At 36.5% G+C, this 25388-nt stretch overlaps 3 protein-coding genes and 1 pseudogene across 4 annotated transcripts in view; all 4 read right to left on the minus strand.

The window, feature by feature from the left end:
- The window catches only part of LOC147484366 (uncharacterized), a 71748-nt pseudogene that overhangs the window by 18592 nt on the left and 27768 nt on the right, over positions 1-25388 (minus strand). The gene's annotated exons all lie outside the window — the stretch shown is intronic.
- On the minus strand, positions 2137-3158 carry LOC147484368 (uncharacterized). Its single transcript, XM_086576280.1, has 3 exons — positions 3134-3158; positions 2788-2961; positions 2137-2676 (listed from the first exon to the last, which is right to left on the minus strand). The coding sequence occupies exons 1-3, from the start codon at positions 3156-3158 to the stop codon at positions 2345-2347; spliced, it is 531 nt and encodes a 176-aa protein (XP_086432406.1). The 3' UTR covers positions 2137-2344.
- LOC147484369 (uncharacterized) lies at positions 2682-6958 on the minus strand. The gene is made up of 3 exons (XM_086577170.1): positions 6396-6958; positions 3317-3721; positions 2682-2961 (listed from the first exon to the last, which is right to left on the minus strand). The coding sequence occupies exons 1-2, from the start codon at positions 6766-6768 to the stop codon at positions 3324-3326; spliced, it is 771 nt and encodes a 256-aa protein (XP_086433296.1). The 5' UTR covers positions 6769-6958; the 3' UTR covers positions 2682-2961; positions 3317-3323.
- Positions 3866-6291, minus strand: LOC147484370 (putative LRR receptor-like serine/threonine-protein kinase At3g47570). The gene is made up of 2 exons (XM_086576286.1): positions 5951-6291; positions 3866-5496 (listed from the first exon to the last, which is right to left on the minus strand). The coding sequence occupies exons 1-2, from the start codon at positions 6289-6291 to the stop codon at positions 4356-4358; spliced, it is 1482 nt and encodes a 493-aa protein (XP_086432412.1). The 3' UTR covers positions 3866-4355.

A 25388-nucleotide genomic window follows, 5' to 3' on the forward strand; every position in this document is an offset into this window, starting at 1 on the left:
CATGTTTCTCTGATTATGGGCTTCGTCTATTACTGTTTGGAATGTTCTTTCAGGCCCAGTAAGTAGTGTCGTGGCAAGGAAGAACTCACCAATAATACTATTTCATCAACTAACTTAACTACTGCAAAAACAAACTAACATGAAAAAAACCGTTACAAGTCTATTATTTCAACTTAATTACCCGAAAAAAACATCACTCAAAGCTTATATTGACACGTGTAACTCCCTTATAAAAACATGTTCAACCCAAGGTTGGATTCAAGAAGGAAGAAACATACATGGTCATTTAATCAAAATGGGCATTTCATCAAATAAATATATAGCCGTTAAGCTTTTAAACATGTACTTAAGTTTCAAAAAACCAGTTGAAGTTGATAAAATATTTGAAGAATTTGGTGGGTTTAATCTTGTTGCATGGAACTGTATGATTTCTGCTAAGTTGTGAGGTATACAGGACTGTATGCCTCCCTTCACGAGCGCGTCGTTGTGAGGGAGATAGGCCTTGTTGAGGTCGGCCTCCGTGAAGGTGATATTCTCTGATTGGCGACCTATATTTTGTGGGGCGTGTGATGCGTGTGAAGAAAAATAGTAAACTTCCTGAAGGGCGCCGATACGCTTTCGTTTCTCTCTGAATGAAGTAACAGAATCATCTAGGAATGTAATCATATGGATGGTTCTGCTGTTGTCGCGATATATAGTCAGCAAAAATCGGTACATTGACAGTAGCTTCTTTAGTTAATGGAGATCTTGACTCATAATTAGCAAACACAATGGAGCATTAACAAAAGTGACATTGACAGGCAAGACCAAATTTCAAGTCTGATACTGAGGATTCACATTTGTAAATCAACCCAAGTACACGTTGCCAACTCGCAATGCTCCTATATAATTTTTTTTTAACAAAGTTATTGGGTTAGGCAGCCCTTACCATTCCACCTACATCAATGATACAACTCCTGGTGCCGTTTACATTAGAGAAGTAGTCGCACCGGTTTTTTAAATCTTCTTTTTTAATAAATGCATTTTTTTTGCGATACCAACAAGGCAACAACACAAAGACATTCTGTCGGACGGTTGTCTAATCTGGTTTTCAAAAGATTATATCCATGTGAATGTCATCTTAAAAAACTATGGGTGTTTAGTCGGAAAACACGAGAAAACTTTGTTTTAGAAAGTCTTACAGGCGTTTTTATTTTTCCGAGTGCTTGGTTGGAATAGTGATGGGGGTGGAGCTGTGGAAATAATTCTAAAAAGTATCAAAATGGAGAGCTAACTTTACATTTCAAAAATGGCGACAAAACTTTCCCCAACATGAAAACCCTTCGTCCCGATCTTTTCTCCCATTCAACAACTGATTTCACTTACCTTACCGAGCACGGGCTAAATTATGGAACATTTTGTTTTGGAAATTCTTCCAGAGCAAATATTTCTAAATTAAAACTTTCCACATTTGCATCTATTTCCTTGATACCAAGCGGAGCCTATATGCACTTCTTCTTCGGTCAGCTACCTTGACACCAACTACTAAATGACATCATATCTCCGTTGTCTTGTCTCACTCAAGTGCGAAGAACAAAAATGTACTGAACTCAGGTACATTGATTTAAGTTGTAACAAATTGTCAGGGAATATTCCGGCAAAGATTGGCTCATTGTCAAAGCTTGTATTCTTGAAAATTGGAAGAAGCAATCTGACAGGAGTGCTACCCCCTTCTTTAGGTAATCTTTCGTCGCTTCAAATCTTCTCTACACTTCAAAATAAATTGGTTGGAAGTATTCCAGCCACCTTTGATAGACTGTCAAGCTTAACATACTTCAATGTTGGAGTTAATAGACTGTTGTTTGGTGAAGTCCCGTTAACAATTTTCAACATATCATCCTTGAATCTCTTAGGAATTGCCGGTAACCAATTTAGTGGTAGTCTTCCATTAGACATGGGCATCACCCTTCCTAATCTCTTTGCTTTCATTGGTGGTGGAAATCAACTTTCTGGACTACTCCCAGTTTCATTATCTAATGCTTCCAAACTTCAAACATTTGATATTTCAACAAACAATTTTGAAGGACAAGGTCCTAAGGATTTTCAATTCCCTCAAACTATTGAAGTTATAAGTTTTGGACGCAATCATCTAGGAACGGGAGAAGCTCATGATTTGAGTTTTATCACTTATTTGACCAACTCTAGTAATCTAAAGATGTTGGCCTTGCACCAAAACAATTTTGGAGGTGTTCTCCCGAACTCTATTACCAATCTCTCCAACCAAATTGAGAAGTTGTATCTAGGATACAATCAAATATCTGGAATAATCCCAGAAGGGATTGGGAACCTGGTCAATTTGTTTCTATTATATCGTGCTACCAAATGTTGCACCTCCAAGCAATGCACCTTGTGAGGCAGCAAAAACTGCTGGATCGATAATAGGAGTCGACGAGGAACCCCCATTCCTTCCACCATTTCCACTAGTACCCCCCAGATGCAATTCTGAGATATTTGGAAAGCTCTCTCGCCCCTCCATTCCTTGATCATATAGAAATCCCTTAAACACATGCCCACCAATCTTTACAACTGCTTGGTAAGCATACTCATCTTCACCATCATCAATAGCAGTTACTCTAACACACTTTAAAACAGCAGGTGCGCAAACTTGCCCTGGTAATGCCTCTTTAAAACTAGCATCTACATTCCAAAACACTCATAAAATTACAAACTCAGATTCCAAACACAAAAATAATTCAAATCATATAAACACTAGAATTCTGACCTAAAGGAAATGAAACACATATATACCTTGGTGACTAGAACTAGTATCAAAGCTTCTAGGGGGAGTAGTATTTGATATAGAAGTATGTGAAGTTGTGGTTTGAGAATTAATAAGTCTAGGTTTCTTAACACCAGATGTAGACCCAGAAGAAGCATCAACAGCAGCAGAGGCCGAAAGCTGATGGCGTTCACGACGACGTGCTGCAGGCACCCAAGTACTCTTAATATGAGTAGCACAATCATAACCACGGCTCTTACAACAAGTTCTACACCTTCTATGACTACAATCTTTCTTAGCTTGATTACCACAATCTTGACACGTCGCTGTCGACGTATTAGAGCATGTGGCCGCTATTTTGTGAATTATGTAGACCTGTACTAATTGGTAGCAAACACATGTACGAAGAATCTACCTTCAATTTCTTTTTTGCTCTAGTTATATATAGATGTTTCTATACATCTCAAATTAACATAAACGAAGGAAAATTACAGTGCAAAACAATGAGCTCTCTCTATCTCTTTCATATTCATTTGTTTGTAAAAGATGTGATTTTACCTTTCAATTAAACCTTCGTTGGAGGCGTACCAAAAAATGTGCCTCTGATAGCGTGCAATTCGTTACTGACTTCTCTAATATCCATCCTCTCTAACGGTGATTCAACAGAACATGCAACCCCAATTTTGACTATTGAAGTCATGCACTCTAGCAGTTTTGTTCTTTTGTGATTGCAGATTCCCAAGCAATTAGCATCTCCTAAAGCGTCATCTCCATCAGATAGAAGTATTGGATCTACGATCTTTGTAAGTTGATCTTGCAAACTGTTGCTAGCATAGTTATGGAGGCTTAAACCGTCTTTAAACATCTCATCGGTTGGTCTCCTTCCTGTGGACATTTCCAACACAAGAATTCCATAACTGTACACATCTCCTTGTATGGATGCATCAGCTCCCATACCATATTCTGCAATATATACATCAATCACTAGTTTCCATAAAACCATTTAAATGTAACAAAAATGTAAAAAAAAAAAAAAAAAAAAAAAATATATATATATATATATATATATATATATATATATATATATATATATATATAATATCATAATGCTTTACATATATCCATTAATATACTACAGGTTGAGAGATTGAAAAGCTAGCTCCTCACAATCGTCAATTAAGATATTGATAGAAGTAAACAAACTAGCTTAATTACCACAACCACAGTTCTTTACTCCTGGATCTTTTGAATTTTAACTCCACTAACATAAACTGAAAAGAAATTATATCAAATTAATTAATCGTTTTATTATCTCTAACAGCTTTTTATTCGCACTAACTTTCCTTTTTCCTCTTTTAAGATATCTAAATTAATAAGTATGATATAAGCTCCGGAGTTGAAAACATCCAACTATCCAAGGCCCTTCTTAAGCTCATGTACCTGGGTGTTAATGGTGTCGAACTTAACACGGGGAATTAAAAAGAGGCAAAAGGATTTGAGTTTCACTAAAATGTGGCTGCACGGAAAGATTATAACTAATGATGCGGTAGACCTGATATTAAATTCATGCATTTATAAATTGTAAAAAGGACTGAAATCAGCATACATCGATCTTTAAATTCGAACCTGGAGCGACATAGCCAATAGATCCCTTTACCCTTGTTGAGGTACTTTGATTATCATGCAAGTTCTCTATTGATCCCGAAAGAAGTTTTGCTAGGCCAAAATCACCAACATGGGCTACCATATCATTATCAAGAAGCACATTGCTTGGCTTTAGATCACGATGAATAACCAAAACATGGCACTCGTGATGAAGATAGCAAAGAGCAGAAGCAATATCAATCGCGACATTTAGTCTTTGAAGTAAGTTCAAATTCGATTCTTCATTTTGTTCATTGATCTCTTGATGCAGACACTTCTCTAAATTTCCATTTGGCATGAACTCAAAGACTAGTGCTTTGAATTCAATTCCTTCATAATCCACACTAGAGCAAGAAGTTAGAATCTTAACAAGATTTCGATGGCGGATATTGCGCAATGATTCACACTCTGCCACAAAACTCTTTAAAACTCCTCTCAATTGAAGTTTGAATACCTTAACAGCAACAACGGTTTCATATTGGTTGAGCATTCCCTTATACACATTGCCAAAACCACCTGAACCAACAAAATTAGCTGGAGAAAATCCACCAGTCACTTGAGAAAGATCTCCATAAGAGACCTTGAGATGCTGATCACTAAATGATGGCAAAGAAGCCGTTTTAAGTTTACTTTTTCTTCTCAAGTAAAATATTAGAGAACCTAATGCCAAAAGAATGAACACGGCTACACTGATCAAAATTGCTATCCTAGAAGGATCGGGCCTTCCATGTTTTTTTACACCTTGCTTTACAGATTTGTTAAATTGGCATGGCGGCAATTGCAGTTCACGTATACCTCCACAGAGATTAGAGTTTCCAGCAACTGAAAATTTGCTTGCACTTTTAAAGATCCCATTCACTGGCACCTCACCTTCAAGTTTATTGAAGGATAGATTCAACCACCGGAGATATGGAAAGCCCTCTAAATATTTTGGAATTCCACCAGACAAGTTGTTCCTTGATAGATCCAACCCTTGGACATTCTTTAAAGAACTCAAAGATTGAGGAACTATCCCTTCGAACAAATTTCCGTCCAAGTATACATTTTCCAAACTCAAACACTCACCAAGAGTACTAGGTATTAAACCAGACAAACTTATTTCCAGACACCACGATATCAACAAGATTTTTCAGTTTTCTACTTCTAAAGCTAGGGAACCAGTTAAGGAGTTCATAAAGAAGGAAAGACGAAGCAGAGTGGGAATATTAAAGATCTCTTTTGGTAGGGTACCATTTAGGTTGTTTTGTTGCAGACCTAGTATTTGCAATTGGCTAAGAGCACCAAGACCTGAAGGAATGTTTCCTTCTAGTCTGTTCCCTCCCAAATACAATACATTCAATTTAGTATTGTTTGCGAGAGAAGATGGGATCGGTCCAGATAATTTATTTTCGGACAGATCGATCTAACCCCTGTAAACTATGAAGTTTTCCAATAGAAGATGGAATACTAACGGAAAAGTTATTAGACTCGAGATCTAATATAAACACACTGGCCAGGTTCCCAATCCCTTATGGGATAATTTCAGATATTTGATTGCCTCCTAGTAACAATATCTGCATTCGGTTGGAGAGATTGGTAATAGAGTTTGGGAAAACACCTCCAAAATTGTTTTGGTCCAAGACGAATGCCTTTAGATTACTGGAGTTGGTCAAATAAGTGATAAAACTCAAATCATGAGCTTCTCCTGTTCCTAGCTGATTGCTTCCTAGATTTAGCCGTTCAATAGTTTGAGGGAATTGAAAATCCTTAGGAATTCGTCCTTTGAAATTGTTTTGGAAAATATCAAATAGTTGAAGTTTAGAAGCATTAGCTAATGAAACTGGGAGTAGTCCAAAAAGTTGATTTATACCACCATAGAAACCGATGAGATTAGGAAGAGTGATGCCCATGTCTGGTGGAAGATTACCACTAAATTGGTTACCTTCAATTGATAAGATATTCAAGGATGAGATGTTGAAAATTGTTAACGGGACTTCACCAGATAGTAAATTACCTCCAATAGCGAATATTTGTAAGCTTGACAGTCTACCAAAGCTGGCTGGAATACTTCCAACCAATTTATTATCAACTGAGAAGAAGACTTGAAGTGACGAAAGATTACTTAAAGAAGAGGGTAGCACTCCTGTCAGATTGGTTCTTCCAATACTCAAGACTTCAAGCTTTGACAATGAGCCAAGCTCTGCAGGAATATTCCCTATAAATTTGTTCTTACTTAAATCTATGGCCCTGAGTTCAGTACATTGGGTTAGATTGACTGGAATTTCTCCTTCGAAATTGTTATGGAGCAGATTGAGTGCTTGAAGACGAAACAACCGACCAGTTTCTTGTGGGATCGCACCGGAGAGTTTATTGTTACTAAGGTTCATCAACCTTAGGAAAGTGAGGTTTCCAATATGAGGCGACAACGATCCAACCAAGCTCTGGCTGGAAAGATTCAAACTTATGACTCTTTGATGACGCTTGCCGCATTTAATGCCTTGCCACTGACAGAAATGGAAAGATTGGTTCCACGAGGTTAAGCCGCTTGAATTCCATCTCTAATAGCGATTAGAGAGTGAAGATTGATAATTTGAGTAATGATCTCTTTTTCATTATATCTTTCTCATTACAATGAATACTCTTTATATAGTGTTCCTATTACATTCACTCATCTAACTAATTCTGTTTTCATTCATTCATTACGGGAATGCCGAAATGGATTGTTGTAACCGGTCTTGATCTTCTATTCCGATGTTCCCGACTTATACATTAATACACCCCGCAAGTCGGGCGGAGGTCAGCTGAACCGAAAGCTTGGTCTTTAACATTTGAAATCTTGTCACGCTTAAAGCTTTTTGTGAAGATATCTGCGATTTGATCTTACATTGCATAGATAGTTTATATCAATAGTCTTACTAGTGACAAGTTCTCTAATGTAGTGGTAATCCACCTCGACATGTTTGGTTCGAGCATGGAATACAGGATTGGAAGAAAGGGCAATGGCACTAATGTTGTCACACCGGATGAAAGGAGGTTTAGAGAGTGTAAACCTTAAGTCTCTTAAGAGGATGCATAGCCAATATAATTACAATGAAGGTGAGCCGGTGATCTATATATTCCGCCCAGACGGATCTAGCCACCGTGATTTGCTTCTTGGAGGACCATGAGATGGGATTTGATCCTAGAAATACCGCATGAAAACCTCCCCCGCTGATCTCCTATCAATTGACACACCCGGTCAGAGAGTCACTATAAGTCAGAACCGAGTTGGTCCTTTTGAGAACTTGATACCTTCAAGAATAGTACCTTTTAAATACCTTTAATATTCTTTTCATGGCTGTGAAATGAACTACTTTTGGTTGATGCATGTGTTGACAGACTTGACTGACAGAAAATGCAATGTCAGGCCTAGTCCATACTAAATACTGTAAAGCTCCCACAATTGACCTGAACTCTGTTGCATCAGACAATAAGTCGGATGTAGAGGAATCAGCTTTTGTTGTAGAGATAGGTGTAGAACAAGGCTTGACATTCTCCATCTTGGCTTTCTTTAAAAGATCATAAATATACTTTGTTTGACACATGAATATAGCATCTTTACTTCTATGAATCTCAAGCCCCAAAAAATAGCTCAACTCACCTAAATCTTTCATAGAAAATGTCTGACTGAGTTGCTTGATGATTGAAGCAAGCACACCTGCTTCTGAATTTCCAGTGACTAAGATGTCATCCACATAAACAAGTACTATAGTAATAGTATTGTTATAATGTCCGACAAACGAAAAAAGTCGGCATGGGTAGTTGTGAAGCCAAGAGCAAGTGGGAGCTTGATACGTTTCTCATACCAAGATCCGGGTGACCGCCTTCACTATAGAGTGACTTCTTTAGTTTACAAACATGATGAGGCTTAGTAGGATCTTCAAATCCCGGGTTGCAACATATACACAAACTTCTTTGAGATCTCCATGCAGAAACGCATTGTTTACATCCAGCTGAGTAATTTTCCAATCATATTGTAAGGCAAGACATAGAATAACTCTGATCGTCTGTGGCTTGGCAACTGGACTAAAAGTTTCTATGTAGTCAATGCCCTTCTGTTGGTGGTATCCTTTTGCCACTAACCTAGCCTTGAGCTTATCTATCAATCCAGTTGGCTTGTACTTAATCTTGAATACCCACTTATTTCCAACTAGATTCATTGACGAATCATAAGGAACTAACTCCTAGGTACCAGTATGATGTAAGGCATTAATTTCTAATGCCATTGCTGCTCGCCACCCTGCATCTTTCATTGCTTTGGAATAGCATGTTGGTGTTACAGGGAGATCTTGAACCTTTGACAACAATGCCTGAGGTAAGGGATGCTTAGTTACAATGGTATTATGTGCATATCTTGGATTATGCTTAATAATACCACTCTTTGATCTTGTGTGAACTGATGAATGCTGAACTGGATTCTGAACTTGTTGAGATGGATTATGAACTTGTTGAGATGGATGCTGAACTTGGTTTGATAGTGTTGAATGATGAATTGGTACTGAATCTGAACCATGAACTGTTGTTGGCATTGAAACTGAAGTTGGTTGTGAGGTTTGAATTGGTTCAAATGTTTGAGGTTGGGGTTCTGACATGTGAGTAGACTGAATTGGATTAAGATGAGATTGACTGAGTGGTTGAGATGATGCAGAGGGATAAGAAGAGTGATTTAAGAAGAAAGGAGGATTTAATTGTAGAGGAGTGTAGCTGGAGTTTGAAGGACTATGAGTTAAATGCGGATGGAGGTCCGACATTTTGTTTTATGAACGAAATTCTCTTTCATTAAACACCACATGTCCGATATATACAACTTGTTTGTAACAATATCCATACACCTATATCCTTTGTAATGAAGACTATATCCCGAGAAGAGACATGGAGTGGTTTTGATTGAAGCTTATTATCGGTATATGGCTTGAGCCAAGGGTAACAGTGCAACCAAAACTTTAAGGAAGGAATAATGTGGAATTCTATGAAAAAGAAGTTGAAAAGGTGATTTGTTTTGTAGCTTTATGGAAGGGAGTCCGCTTATTACATAGGCTCGCGTGTTAAAGGCTTCAACCCGCATGAAAAGGGACTTGAGCATGGGCAAGTAGAGTTCTACCTACTTCAACAATGTGTCTGTGTTTCCTTTCTACAACTCCGTTTTGTTCAGGAGTATATGCACATGAAAAATAATGGCCAATACCATTTTGTTTTAGAAAATTTTCAAAAATATTGCTAGTAAACTCCCCACCACCATCTGTTCTAACAGCTCTAATAAAATGAGACAATTGCTTCTCAACAAACAATTTAAAATCAACAAACACTTTTGCAAAATCTGATTTATTAACCAAGGGATAAATCCAACAGTACCTAGACCAATCATCCACAATACTGACATAGTATTTACAACCAGTGACAGATGCAAAAGGAGCTGGACCCCATAGGTCTAAATGAAGTAACTGTAAAGGTACATTTGATCTAGATGAAGACGAAATAAAAGGTAACTTGTGACTTTTTCCCAGCTGACATGCTTGACAAAAGCTGTGGAGATTGGCAGAACCTTGCAAGGTTAGCTTGTTGATAGAAAGTACTTTAGAGAGAGTCTGGCAGGATGACCAAGTCTCATGATGCCAAAGTAAAGCATCTGCTTTAGCACTTAAAAAGCAAGAGGGTTGAATATTGGTCTTTGAACATGATGTAAGACTTATAGGGTAAAGACCACCTTTAGTTGGTCCTTGAAAAGGATCTTCCTGCATTGAGATCCTTCACAAGAAATTTACATGGAGTAAATTCAATGGAGCAGTTATTATCAATAGCAAACTTATTAACTGATAATAAGTTGGTTGAAATATCTGGGACATGAAGTATATCTTTAAGAGTAAAGTTTGAATCATGTGTATTAAATGAAGAAGAACCAGTGTTTAGAATAGGCAAACCTTCCCCATTGCCAACTTGCACTCTATCAGCACCATGATATGGAGAATAGTTTGTCATGTTTGTAGTCTCTGCAGTGATGTGATTCGTAGCTCCTGAGTCAGCTATCCAGTGAGTATATTTAGCATTAGAATCCCTTGTAGAAGAAAATGCAGCATAATTTGAATCATTGGAGGTACCAGCAACCATTGCAGAGAGTTTAGAAGGTGGAATCTTGCCAATGTAGGTGTAATTCATCCTATTATAGCAATCGATGGCAATATGACCAAACTTTCCACAGATTTGACACACAGGTCTTGTGGAAGAATTAAAATCCTATTGATTCAAATTGAATCCTTGCTATTGATTAAAACCTCCCCTGAAGGATGCTCTGCCTCTGCCTCTTCCTCTAGGAGGACCTCTGCCTCTGTTGGAACCATTAAACTGAGTATTTCCATTTGAATGTGTAGTTCCACTACTCTGACCAGGATTAACATTTGGATTCTTCCAGTTTGAGCTTTGTGATTTGACTGATGAGAATGCATGAGTAGTAGGTTCAGCTGCCATGGCTTTATCCATTTCTTCCACTGTTATTTCTTCAATCAAAAGTAGACTATGTAACTCATCAGCTGTGATATGATTAGACCTGCTCACTCTGATAGATGTAGTGAAGGCCTTATATTCACTTGAAAGACCTCTCAATATATAATACACCATATCACTGTCAGATACTAGAGTTCCACCAACAGCTAAACCATCGGAAATTTGTTTGGCTTCTTGCAAATATTCAGACATAGACTTATTTCCTTTCTTTAGTGCTTGTAACTTATCTTTCAACTGATGAACATGCGCAATAGTGATAGCAGAAAACCTTTGTTCTAGAGTACACCATAAATCCTTTGCAGTCGAAAGACCAACAATATACGGTAACACAGCTTCAGAGATTGTAGCATTGATCCAAATTAGTAGCATTTGATCAGTTTTCATCCACTCAATATATGCCTGATTGATACTTAAGGAGTTTCCCTGATATTTAGATGGACAAGGATTACTTCCATCAACAAATCTCATTAGATTGTGACTATAAAGAACTGGTAAGAATAACTGTTTCCAAACCATGTAATTATCTTTGCTGAGTTTGACATGAACGAAATTTGTAATATTTTGGATTTGAAACAGATTTGAAGATGGTGTTGAAGATGGAGGTAAAACTTGTTCAACTGACGAAGTCATATTGATGAACAAATCAAGATTCACTGATGAACAACTAATGCAAATTCCACTCGTAAACAATTGTTTAGGAATTGATTTCAAGAATCACTAATCAAATAGTAAACTGAAAAACTTATCTTTCTGATGAACTTGAAAGATCAAGATTCACTAATGAACAAACCAAGATTCACTGATGAACAACTAATGCAAATTCCACTCGTAAACAATTGTTTAGGAATTGATTTCAAGAATCACTAATCAAATAGTAAACTGAAAAACTTATCTTTCTGATGAACTTGAAAGCGTGAGATGAGTGAAGTTGATGTTTGAGACTATTCATTTAAAACCTATATAAGAAAAGTACCGTGTACTTGCTTCCTTCGATGTTCAAAGAAACTTGAGAATGGACAAGTGATATGTGATGCACTTAAAAGAGTTCATTCAACAACTAATATAAATGACAAAATGTGAGGATTGCTAAACTCATCTACGAAGGTACTCATGATATAATACCTTGGGTGGAATTTGCCCCTTTTCAAGATAACCAACATAGTCAGAAGGATAAAGAAACTCCACTAACCAGAATTGCTCATCTTTTTTAACCCATGAGTCGTTCCATCCGTGAACGAAATCCAACAAGAGAACAACTTGAACAAGAAGAAACATTCCTGAGCCAAATTTCCATGCCGATTCTGCATTTATAGAAACTAACAATAAGCCACAATCCAAACTCAAATAAGGTAGCACATGAATGAAAATCTATAAGCAATATAACATACTTGAATACATACTCTAACTAAAGTGGTAACAAAAAGTCAATCTGTAACCAACTGAACTTATCTAAAAGTAAAACAAAAATCTGCACCCAGGGCTGTATATCAAAAATAATAACTCTCTGGCTAACTAGGATTTGACAAAGTTTAAACTTTACAGGGCTCTAGATAACAAACCAAAGGTCGGGAAAAAGCGACAATTTTTTTCATCAACTAGGTGTTCTATCAAACCAACTAATGGTAAAGCTCAATAAAGCGAAAGTAAGTAAGCACCGGTGATGGGTGTCTAAATCTTATCTTGATGGGGCAAGAACTGCAAGAGAATACGGATATCGTTGAGCAATTAGACACCATTTTAAAAATGTTAGACATTGTTGCTTTGGTGGAGGTATTCAAACGTCAGTTATGTTTCAAGAGCTTAAAACCATTGAGATGTTATTCAGGGGGTGTGCTGAAGGAAATTACAAAAAAAAGCATTGAAATCATTAGAGCATTTGCATGAACTATTGGGAGCACTGTTTGTTTTTCCCATGTTTTTACAGACTAATAGCTGTAACTGATAAGTCTTGGACTGGAACAAATGTTGGCCTGCCAATCTCCATGCCATACCTTACCAAACCAACATATCCAAGTTCCTCAAAAACAGAATTTTGTCATGTAAAAACCAGTTTGATCACAGGTGATTGGCAACTCACTTGAAATAAGAACGAACAAAGGAATCATTTTGCTCAGGTGGTGGCTACGATAATCACATAGAGATTTCGAATTGCCCTTTCAACTTACGTACCTCGAGTAACATCATGATTTCAGACCGAGCTCAAGGAAAAAGGGTTAGAATAAAAGAAATCAACATATTACACTTTAAAGATGGAGGACATGCAATAAGAATCCCATGACGTCCACAAAACAAATGCTACGATAGTCCACCACAATTGAATATGAAGTCCCGTAATCTTAATTTCCACAAATATAAATGAAAAACAAATTTAACATATGTGAAGAGAAAAATAAAAAAGCACTTACTTGGCGATATAGGGACGATGTTAAGTCGGAATGAATTTTTGAGAAAGGAGAATATCATAAAGAAATCCTTTTAGAACACAAAGAATCCTATATGACCTTTAAATACTATGAGGAAGAGCTTACCTTGACATAATGAGCAATCTTAACACAATAAACAGAAATTCATTGTAAAATTTTAAGGCTCCTCCTGCTTTCCAAGTTTTAAGGACCACAAATTCAAGAGCATTGTAATAGTACTTTCCAGTCGCATTTGGCTGCATCTTTTGTATTTGACTTTTAACGTAATCAAAGGGCAGACTGCAAGCCGAAGCGAACAATCCCAAAACAGCACTTGCTCCTAGAGAAGCAAATGAAACAGGAACAGTTCAACAAACCAAAGAGCACAAATATGATTATTCCTTTGCACAGACATTAGACTACAAGAAACTCTACAAGAGAAATATCTGAAACAGTATGATTATAGTGGGGTCAGCCAACCAATTTCGTTCAAACAACCATAAGCCACATCAATTTTTTCTTTAACAAACTTTTGGAAGGCCAGATGGTAAAACATGCAGCATTCTCAACATGGTTCGCCCTAATGCCATTCCAACAGCCCAAGCCAAGAAAATCGAAGGCTATTATGTCTGCGAGGAACCAAAGATCCCATGTGGATTTTAAAAATACCCAATCGTTTAAATCCCTCCGGAATTTGCTCCTGAACTGTGATATAAACAAACAAGCAATGTGCTCTCCCTTCTGTTAAAACGCAAGTCTACAAGATTGTCACAAAGTTTGGTGCATCACTCCACCATCTATCAAGAGATCGATACATGTATAACTTCTCAACTGTTTGGCCAAAATCCTCTTCAATTTTCGGTAATTCACGTGTTTGCTGTCGTCTTCGAGCAACCTCCTTGCAACCTCAAACAATCAATCTACAAAAAGACATCCACAGGAACCTCATGTTATGAAAATGGTGCAAACCGAGACCGGACCTGCATACCCAAAAGGGCAATCTCTAATCTCAAGCTTCGCAATTCGGGGCATCCACGGAAGCACATAAGTCGATGCCGCGTCGGTGTCTCCTTCAAAAGCAACCGATGAATGTGCGAACTAACTTCCCATATTGTCAATGTAATAGAAGGCCTTATCGGTGAGCAAACCCGGATAATGCTAACCTTCCGAGCTTCTTACAGTTCATTACAATAGCACCAAAGCCCATATCCATGGGTTCACTCGCCGATAGTCCGGTAGGTGTAAGCCCGATTATACAAAGGCGGAACACCACAAGATCCGGGCCGGTTCTTTGACATGGCCACAACAAATGCATTGGTCATTTTATTGCAAAATGGAGAATTGAACACAACTTCTTACAGCCTTGAAATGGCAACAAGGCCCACTTCTCGAGGCGGGAATCAACTGTCCTCCCGGCAAAAGGCTGGAAAGACCCAAAGTTCACGTGGGTCATCGCGCATGTTGCAGCCACAGCTGAAGCCCTTCGTTACATACCATGTTGTATTTAAGCCCTTATTCCCGTGTCTTTCTTTGTTTTTTTCATCTCTTTTGGTTCTGATTTGGTACCTTGAGAGTTGGGACTAGGATACTTGGTATTAGGTTGTTAGCTTCTAGCTAACTTACCAAGAATTGTTGTAATATTTGTGTGACAATATTAATTTAGTAACTATTAAGGATCAAAAAAATAAACAGAAACACAATATTGACTCTAAGTAGCATCAATGAATAAACTACTGCACCCTTTCATTAGCAATCATTCAAGTCGTGTCGACCTACTTTACCTAATTATTGTTTAAACCCCCGTCTTTTTTATTCAATTGCCTTTTTCAAATATTGTATTCTCAAGCTTTAGATTTTTGTTCCCTTTTTTTACAATGGCACAATCAGAACTCATTGCTAATAGAAAAAAAGGTCGCACTTACAACCACACTAGCTAATACCACTAAAACAGCTGCGCTATACTACCACCAAACCATTATCCCAACCACATGAATATGAAACAATCAAACCTTATCACCCTGAACAAGATCACAACCGCTGCCATAGGACTGTAAGCATAGAGTAGGCTAAACCCTTGAAGTATAATGTCTAACAAGGAGCCTCATCTTCGAAAAGGATGTTTCTAATGTTAAATTTTACCTCAAATCTATTTCCCCGGTTTCCATCAATTCATACCTTTTCTGCTCTCCAACAACAAACTTCGATCTTTGTGCAAAATATTTTTTTCTTTTTTTTTTTCAATCAAAGCAAAGCAATGAAAATAGAGAACATCTGATATCTGTGTCAGTCTAGAAAACTCGAGGGAAGTCTAACCAGCAAATAGCACATTGGTGGAATGGAACACAAGACAGCCTATTCAAATGACGACAACAACAACAACCAACAACAACAATAACAATAAAAATACAAATATTAATAAGAATAAGAATAATACTAAAATTAACAATTCTAAGTAATTTCAAAGAATTCTTGAGCCAACTTTAACTTACAAAAATTCTTTGTGGCTATTATTGTGTAGTCAGCAATCACCAGAAATAATCAATGAGCTTTATCTTTATAAGGCAGTTAGGTAGGATAAAAGTTCGCCACATACAAAAATGGGGAACAAAATGATTATAGACCAAAGAATCACATATACTTTCTGATAACTCTTTCACATTCCCTGGTGCTCACTGAAGGATATTGATTACGATGACTCAGGTCAGAACCGAATCAAAGAGAAAATCTAGGCCAACATTTGCTTGCGTACATTATGTAGTTAAGTGAAAATTAGACTGTAACAGGCTCCAAGAGCTACCAATCACAACTCCTAAAATTCTAAATGAACCCTAGACACTCCTTAACCTAAATATACATTTGCATATAAAAAAAATCAGAAGCTCAGAACAGCAGATGGAATCTTTTCACTTTCAGTATTCAGAAAGGAAAGCCTCATTATAAGTGCACATCATCGACAGAAATACTAAGATGACAAGTTAATCCACCTCAATGTCAAAGAAGCACATCTCTACTATACTTTAATTTCTAATGGAGAAACACAAAAAATACACACACAACAAAGAATTCTTTTTCGCACTATACTCGGGCAATCTATGGTGGACATAGAAGATTGGCCTATTTCATGTCCTGACAAAAACGGGGACTCCACTAGATCGCAAGGTAGAAGTTACTTACCAGCGCAGATGATGAGTCAGAACTACTTCACTATTGAAATTCGAAGTCTTTAAGCTGAATCACATTCAGTTTGAGTGGGTTAAGATAAAAAGCTTACAGGGGGCATACATTCTGTCTTGATGAAAATAACAGTATTCACCAATTAGCTTCAGACTTTCCTATACGAAGCCAACCTGCCACCTGGATCTACTTCCAAACGACTACCACAAAGGTGATCCTTACACCCAGTGACCCAGTATCGAGCCGTACACTATAGTTGCCTGTTCCAATGGAATCATCTTTCAACAAAAATAGCGCCCGTTGTGACCCCATAAGTTGGAATTACCGGTAACTCACGGGGCGTAATTTGATATATGTGTTCTTTTGGGATGAGCTAGAACTAAAATATTAGTTTCCTCATTTTAATTTTTCCACTGGTGCTCCCCCTTTGTACAGTTTATTTCAAAGATACTACTTTCCTCTTCTTTTTTTTTGTTTGTTGGTGCTCCTAATAAATTCAGTGGAGGCCATGAAATTTATAAAACTGGCATTTGCAGGGGGTGGGGGGAACACAAACAAAAGTAAAAAAAGGTACAAGCACCTTATCTTAAATAGTCAACTCCGTGCCTACTCCTTCTAAAGAGACAGTCAATTAACGAGCACTGTGACAAAACATGCCTTAATCTCACCCCTTTTTCCGTTTCTTCGGGCATGTTCGGCGTGAAAGCGAGGAAGTGCCTCAAAACGAGAACAATTTTTACACAAATGGACCGGACAAGCTGGGCGGGGAGCTGGATGCATAAAAGAAAACATAAAACTTGGCAACCCTATAAGATCCTTCAAAGGCAAAATAGAAGCGGATACAAGTCTGCTGAAAATGTTGCAAGCAATGAAGCCAAAGTAAATTTCATCAAAGAAAAATAAAACAAAGACGTAAAACTGGAAAGTGGAAACAACGGTTTCACACTTTCACAACTTCAAAATGGACTAAAAATATTCGACTCTAAAGTCCAAGCATACATTAGTACATTTCCCCCTTTTTTGTCTTTCATTTCTTTTTTTGCCTTTGTTTTGGAGAAATGTTGGCAACATATTAAATATTCTATTAATCAAGACTTCGATTGCTTAAAGTGTAACTATCAATACCAATTTTATCAAAGTGACATAGTGTGAGGCCGTGAGCTCTTGCGAGATTATTGATCCACCTTTTTCCACCTTGCCTGACGAGCTAACACTTCCTTGAGTTACGAGACCAACAATAGAGCACATAACAATGCAAAGAACACTACCATTTGGTTGGTTGAAGCGGGATACTCAATCGGCTGGGATTCATGTCAACCGGTTTAGACTTGAGATGGGGATACTTCATACTTTGATATAGCTCAATCAATAAGTATAGTGATCTGTTATAATTAACAATGTTGAATGGGATGCACAAGGACTAACTCAAAGCTTGAGAGAAAGTAGAGGACTCCCCTTGGGTGTGCCCAAGTAGAGAGTTCTTAACGCTTTTAGTACTCCAATTCCTATCGGTTAATATACTATAATAACTATGTAGCAAATAGTCTATGAACAATAGAAGAGGTTGGGCAAAGGGAAACTAAGCGCAGCTTTTCTTTGACCGCAAGGTTCCCAGACAACAAAGCGGTATTTAATATTGTATAATAAAACCCTTTGCCTACCGAGTTGGTCCGTTCCCACAAAATAATCTAACTCTACCAAAAAGAATCCTATTAATACTTAACTTCCTAAACAAACCTATCTATATAAACACAAAACAAAAACACTAATTAGGGATATATAAAAATAAGAATCCTATTAATACTAAACTTCTAATGACATAAGAAAACCTAATCAATTAACCTAAACAAACCTATATATATATATATATATATATATATATATATATATAAAAAACCAACGATCCTCCTAACACAAAACAAAAACACAGGTAAACTTTTCAGTTTTTCTTTTTATTCGATTTACATGTTGAATTCGATACATTAGTTTTACATATATAACTAAGTTCTTTTTCTTTTCTTCATTGCATACAATAGAAGATATTCAATAAAAAGCTTGAGAAAGAGTTAACAAATATGGATAAGGTAAACTATTTTTTTTTTTTTTTCACGATTATCTTATTTAATAATTTTGTTGATTTCTCTTTTATGATTCAACCGATGATAAAAACAAAATTAAAATATTAAAGACAAGTCTCAAGTTGAAGCTACTGAGTCAATCAATCCAACACCACAATTAATTTTTCTTAAAAACTTCAAAGATCAAATCGTCCATTATATAATTTACTATACTTTCGGCAACATATGTAAAAATCTTCGCACATTGAGTTGGGTCATATGTATAACTCTTATGCTCCATCTTTTTAATTTGTGTCGGACAATGTGTATGGATATAATGAACTGAAATGTGTGTTCAAATAACAATGTCCAAGGATCAGTCGTAAAAGGCTTCCACCTATGGATTATAAAGTATAAACCACCACAAGTTTAAGGGTTAACTAATTAAAACTTATAAATCGGAAAAACGATGCTTACAGTCCTCATGAAGATAAGCAATACATCCACTGAAAGAAAATCCATCGCCAATAGAAACAGGTGCATCAATCAAATAATCCTGGAAAAAAATCAATAGCAATTTCAGTTTCAACAGCAGTAATAATGAAAATGAGTGAAAACCAATACCTCTTTGTCTTCTTTTTTTCGCTTTAGAATTGAGTATGTGGGCTTTTCCTCTCAAAATTGAATTTCAATGGAGAAGCTGAGAATCTAGAATGTCGAACGAATGGAGACGGAAACGATACATTAGCTTAAGCTTGAAACGCCATGAATGTTGAAACTTAAAGAGTCATAACGTTTCAAAAAATATAGAATGAATTTTCATGGATAGGATTTCTTTGGTCTCAAGTTTGTATCGATTTCAAGTAATCGAGTGGCTGTGTAGTGTAGCAGGTCAAATTTGAATAAAATTGGAAATACAATCCCGCTTAAAACATATGTTACGAAATTTGATGGGCCTAGGCCCAACAGTAATAGTAAACATAGAGGTTTCTAAAACCCAAAAACTTCTACCTAATTAAAAAAAAAACTAATTTAAAATAAGGTGATTTAGTTTTAGGTCGTCCCAATAATATGGGTATTTACGTTAGACCCACATTTTTACATTTTTTAGCTTTAGGTAACCCTATCGTTAGTTAACCATCATTTACCAAGTTTGACCGTCTATTGTGGTGTGTCTGGTGTTGTGCCCTTTCAAAATGCCACAACTACCACTCACGCGTTTACACGCGATGCCCACACCATAAAACTCAAAATCCACATTTCAAATTACCCAACCGCGTGTCATAATCTTGGGTCCTAATAGAGTGGAAGGCTGGAAAAAAGGAGAAGCTTCATTGTTCCAAAATATCAAAATATAAGATATATACAAAACTAGAACCCTACTAAAAGTGAACTTTCAATCACTTAGTAAAACATAATCTATTAACCTAAAAAACAATTGAACTACACATATCGAAAAAACCAAGTAGCCTATTTTCTTCATTTTCTCCATTATTTACAATTATTTATTGACTTTATTTTATTATGTCTATTGCAGATAATGGCATGAAAATTACAGCTTATGTAAAAAAAATGTTAAAGGAAATTCTAGAAAGCAGGGACTTAACATTCAACAAGATCCGGTCTACAACACAAAATTAGAGAGCGGGACGATTCAAAACCACTATAACATTAAAGGTACCGAAAGACTTATTCTTTAACAATGAAGACATCATAGTTAAAGAAATTGATGGAAGCACCACATATTACATTTGCAAAAGCGAGAAGATTCAAAGACTTTTCACGCATAATCACAGTTTATAAAGGATAAGCGTGATATGGAAATTGAAGACTTCAATTTCAAAGAACTTATGAAGAAAAGAATAGAAGTTGAAGAGAAACGAATCAACTTGACATCCTCAAAAAATATTATGCTAGATTGTTTGGTTGATGATAAACACAACAAAGATAAAATATATTATCTCGAAGAAAAAATTAAAGGAATGAAGGGCATGGAAAGTTCCATAATAAAGAAAAGAAAACCATGAAGATTAGTACTTGAATACCAAAATTTTATTATGTTGGTCACATAGTATTTTTTTTCTGTTAAACGCTTATTTTAAACTTTAGATATGCATTAATTTCATTTATTTACTTCATTTGTAGCAAAATAATGTTGTTTTGAAATATATTTGTAGTTAATGTGCTATTCGAACTACACCATTACAAAAGAAGTCTTGACGATTTCAATGAAGTTCATGCACTCAAGCGAATAAACCTAAAAATAGACGGACATTAATCCAAATTTATTGGAGGAAGCAATGAAAAATTAAATCTTGAGGATTCCGAACATCATCTCCCAATAAAAAAAAAACATATTTAGAAATATATATGGGCCTAAAAGAATGCCTAAAGATCAAGAATAGTGCTCTTTTATCTGTTTCGTCTTCAAAGATCGTGAGCAAACCATTTCCCATATACTTTACCAGTAGCCAAGCTATATCCAATAATATAAGCATATGCCATGGTATAAGTTTTTTTCAAACTTGCAAAGTATCAAGACATATTACATTTCAAAACATAAAAAAAATGCCCTCAAAAAACATAAAAACTAACAACAACTTTTTAAAACTAAGAAAACAGCAGTTAGTATTTCTCATTCCAAATCCATAATCTCGAATATTACTACTGATGCACCACTACTAAACCTGTAACAAACTTATTATGAGTTGTTATTTTTTATATTATTTATCTTATTCCTTATATTGTTTGTTTAAATCAATTTTTGTCACTTTTTGGGTATGGGAAATAACAGCTTATCAGTTTTGTTCTTATTCAGGAAGGGAAAGAAATAACAACAGAAACGATTACAATGTTTCTCAGAATTCAACTTCTTCAGCTCTTTCTCAACATTCCATCTCATAAGGATTAGTACACTAAACGGAAGTAGAAATTCATAGAGCAAGACTTTGGGAGCAATTCCGCGTTCAAAATGCTGAGAATATTGAGGTATCTTTTTTTTAATCATCCACTTCTTCTGTACTTTTGTTACAAGGAAATATCAAATTGCCTTTGCTTTACACGAATGCCCCTTGCTTTTAAATCATTGTATGAAGGATCTAATGCCAATGCGAGGTCATTTCACAAGACATTCGGGTCATACAATGCGTGTAATGCTTTTACAAGTCTTGGTGTTAATCCAGGACATGCGTGTATTGCATGGTGGTCCAATATCATTTGTTATAAACAAAATACTCTACCATAGAGTCGGATCATACATAATCGAAAATAGCAACGAGATGCATTAATAACATTTCTTAAATGTGCAATTCACATTAGTTGCTATTACTTTCGACCATTACAAAATTTTATAAATTTACACCATTTACATTAAAAAACTGAAAAATAACATCATTTCCAATCAACAACAAGTTCTATGTACAACGAAAAGAGTTGTGGGATAATGCAACCCGTAATAACCTTTCTTCTCAAATCCTACGGTTTTAGGCCACCTTTAATTGACACCTCTACTCATCCATAATCAATTATTTCCCAATTGATTTACATAAACACACAAAAATATAGCTGATAATGGATGTAAACTTGAAAAAAGATTAACACTTTTTTCCTATGAAAGCAAAAGAAACCATTACTAAATGCTCAATCATAATTTATTCATAATGTAGCCAAGTATCATTATCTAATAACTAGATTAAAAGCAATATTAATGCGTGACAGCGAGATATACTAATTGATGATATTCATAGGAATCACATCAAAAATATTGTGAAACTCAATATAATATTCATATCTCATAGCTCTACATATAACATGTGGATAACAGTTACACAACCGAACTTGAGAAAATAAAGAACCGTCCACATAAAAAATTAAGTAAAAGAAAATATAATATGGATATCTCATAGCTTTACATAGAATATGTGGATAACATTTACGCAACCGAACTGGAAAAGACAAAAAACAACACACATAAAAAATAAAGTAAAAACCAATATAATATTTATACCTTATAGCTCCACATAGGTATTATAATTTTCATAATAATTGTAATAATAATTGTATAAACGGCACCCGTTCATAGAACGGGTTTGAAAACTAGTGCATGAACTATATGGAAGCAGCTAGATGAGTTTTATATTTATTTCTTACATATAGAAAAAGAAAAGACGAAGTCCGGCCAAAAAAAACAAATAGTCAAGAATCAACATAGCTGAGACAGACAATACACTACTTAAGATATGGAAAGAATTGGACATATATAATATCAACGCATATGATATATGATTCTTGACTATTCATCCTGCAATAATACAACATATTATTGTCATAAATGTAGCATGTGTCGACATCATTCTTTCTAGCTCAAGTACAATGTGTTACCAGTTGACCTCAGTTCACGATGATATTTCACGTTTCATGCTTATTTTGGTGACAAGTGGTGTTATAGGAGTATCCCCAAAGGTGCGGTAAAAAAAACAAAAAAAACTTACATTGTAAAGACAGTTCCTAAGCTGCAAGCCTATAAGCTTAAAAGCTATATATAGAAAAAAACTATATCTGCTTAGTAGCAGGCAGCCAATATATGTTTACACTTAAGGCATCGAAAGTTTATCGAAAAAAAAAAAGGCATCGAAATTGTGGGAAAAGGGAGACAAAATTGCAACAGTACCTCCCACACTTAGTAACAGCACGGTGGTCATCACAAGTTTTGAAATTGTTTTTCCATTACTAATTACTGATCTGCATTTCAAGACAATCATGCTGATTTAATATATTTTTTGAAAAAAAACAAGTCTATAGATGTGAAATTGTATTCTAAAAAATTGAAGAAACAAACCAATTCGTCACACGCAATTTTGAGTTTTAGTTTTTCAACAATTAAACTACATTTCAACGTACAGTCAGTAGTAGATACGATGCAATCTTTAACACCATCTTCAAATCTGTTTCAAATCCAAAATATTACAAATTTCGTTCATGTCAAACTCAGCAAAGATAATTACATGGTTTGGAAACAGTTATTCTTACCAGTTCTTTATAGTCACAATCTAATGAGATTTGTTGATGGAAGTAATCCTTGTCCATCTAAATATCAGGGAAATGTTGGAGTTATCCCTCACATGAGGAGAGAAACTGGAGCGAGGGCGAGAAGCGGGAAAACTTCGACATCCGAGGAAGTCGAGAGGCCCAGCTCGAAGAAAGCGCGCCCGCGCTCCTCCAGTAACATAGAGGCGACCAGCTCAAAGTGGCGCCAGCGCTCGTCCAGCAGTCTTCAGTCGACTTCGCGCTTCAGTGGCAGCGCCCGTCAGGTCTATTTTTTGTGGGCTTGCTCACGGTATCCCTTGCGAATTTTGGTTTTGGAGATAAAACCAAAAATCAAGGTTTTGGAAAACAAAAAAAACTAAAACCAAACAAGTCGGAAAGGATTGGAATCAGGACTAAAACAAAGAGAGAACCTTTCTGAGAGATCTGACCACAGTAAAAGAGATAAAGTGATCTAGTAAGGTGAGAGTGTAAGGAGAGATTGTAATCTTCATTCCCACTTTATTAAGAAGCTGGCTCTTGTGGAAGTAGGCATCATTGGCGAACCACGGTAAATCTTTGTGTTGTGGTTTGCTTTTCTTTGCTTTACATTATTATCATTGTTAATAGTTGTTTTAGCGAGTTGGGCATGTTAGTATAGGTTGTAGTTGATATTTGAGATTTATCACGGAGTTGAATTGTGTTCATACAAGTTATCGTGTAGTGGGGAACCGATTGGTATTGGTGTAATCCCAACAAGTGGTATCGAGCCTTGGTTAGAATAGCTGGGGTGTTATCGAATCTTGGTCGGAAAGGTGTTTGTGAAATTCACGAGAGAAGATTTGAGGTTAAATAACTTGTAGAGATGGACCATTCGTGAACACTTTCGTTATGATGAGTCTGAATAGGAAGAACTACACCATCTGGAAAGCCAAGATGGAAGACTTGCTATCTTGCGCAGGACTTGGCACTTCCATTGAGAATGAGGGAGTAAAACCCGAGAAAAAGGCCCGATGAAATTTGAGTGGAAAAAGCTTGTGAGAAAAGCTATTGGATACATTCGACAATGGATAGGCAGCGATTAATCTTTCACCATGTGGCCCCGAAGACTACGCCCGATCTATGGAAGAAACTTCGAAGACCTTTATGAGAGGAAGTCGGGTGGAAACAAAGTGCTAGTCGTTAAGAAGTTTGCGGAACCACGAAGTACCAAGAAGGTTCTTCTTGATGTCGAGCATCTTAATGAAGTCTGAGAATATCATCAATCGGATGCATTTGATGAAGATCAATTTGGGAGGCGAAGTTGAGGCTTTGTTTCTATTAGGCTCTCTACCGAAAGTTGGGAGACATTAGCGGTTTCTCTACATGGAGCGACCAAGGATGGAATTGTTACCATGGAGATGGCTACCACGTCTTTGTTGAATGAGGAGACTAGAAGGAGTGCAAAGCGGCTCTTCTCACTCGAGAGGTCCTTTTCCGCGAGAGAAACGGGGAGAGGTCGAAAGCGAAAAACCATCTCGTTCTAGAGGTGATGGCCAAGTAAATCTAGGGGTGAAGCTAGAACTCCTAAAGGCGAGAGAGGCAATGTTACTATTGTGCCACAAAAGGTCACTTCAGATATGAGTCGCGAGAACGAAGAGGGATGAGAAGAATAAGCGTGTACATGAAGACATGGTGCGGAGAACGGAAACACGGCGGAGATACTACCGCGCTAGTCGGCGACCTGAGTGGGAATTGTGTCGGTGTGGTGTGTCTTTGTCTTAGTACCTCATGTCGGGATCTGAGTGGGTGATAGATCTGAGGAGCATCCTATCC

The sequence above is a fragment of the Coptis chinensis genome, chromosome 8 (genome assembly GCF_015680905.1).
Source record: "Coptis chinensis isolate HL-2020 chromosome 8, ASM1568090v1, whole genome shotgun sequence".
NCBI lineage: Eukaryota > Viridiplantae > Streptophyta > Magnoliopsida > Ranunculales > Ranunculaceae > Coptis > Coptis chinensis.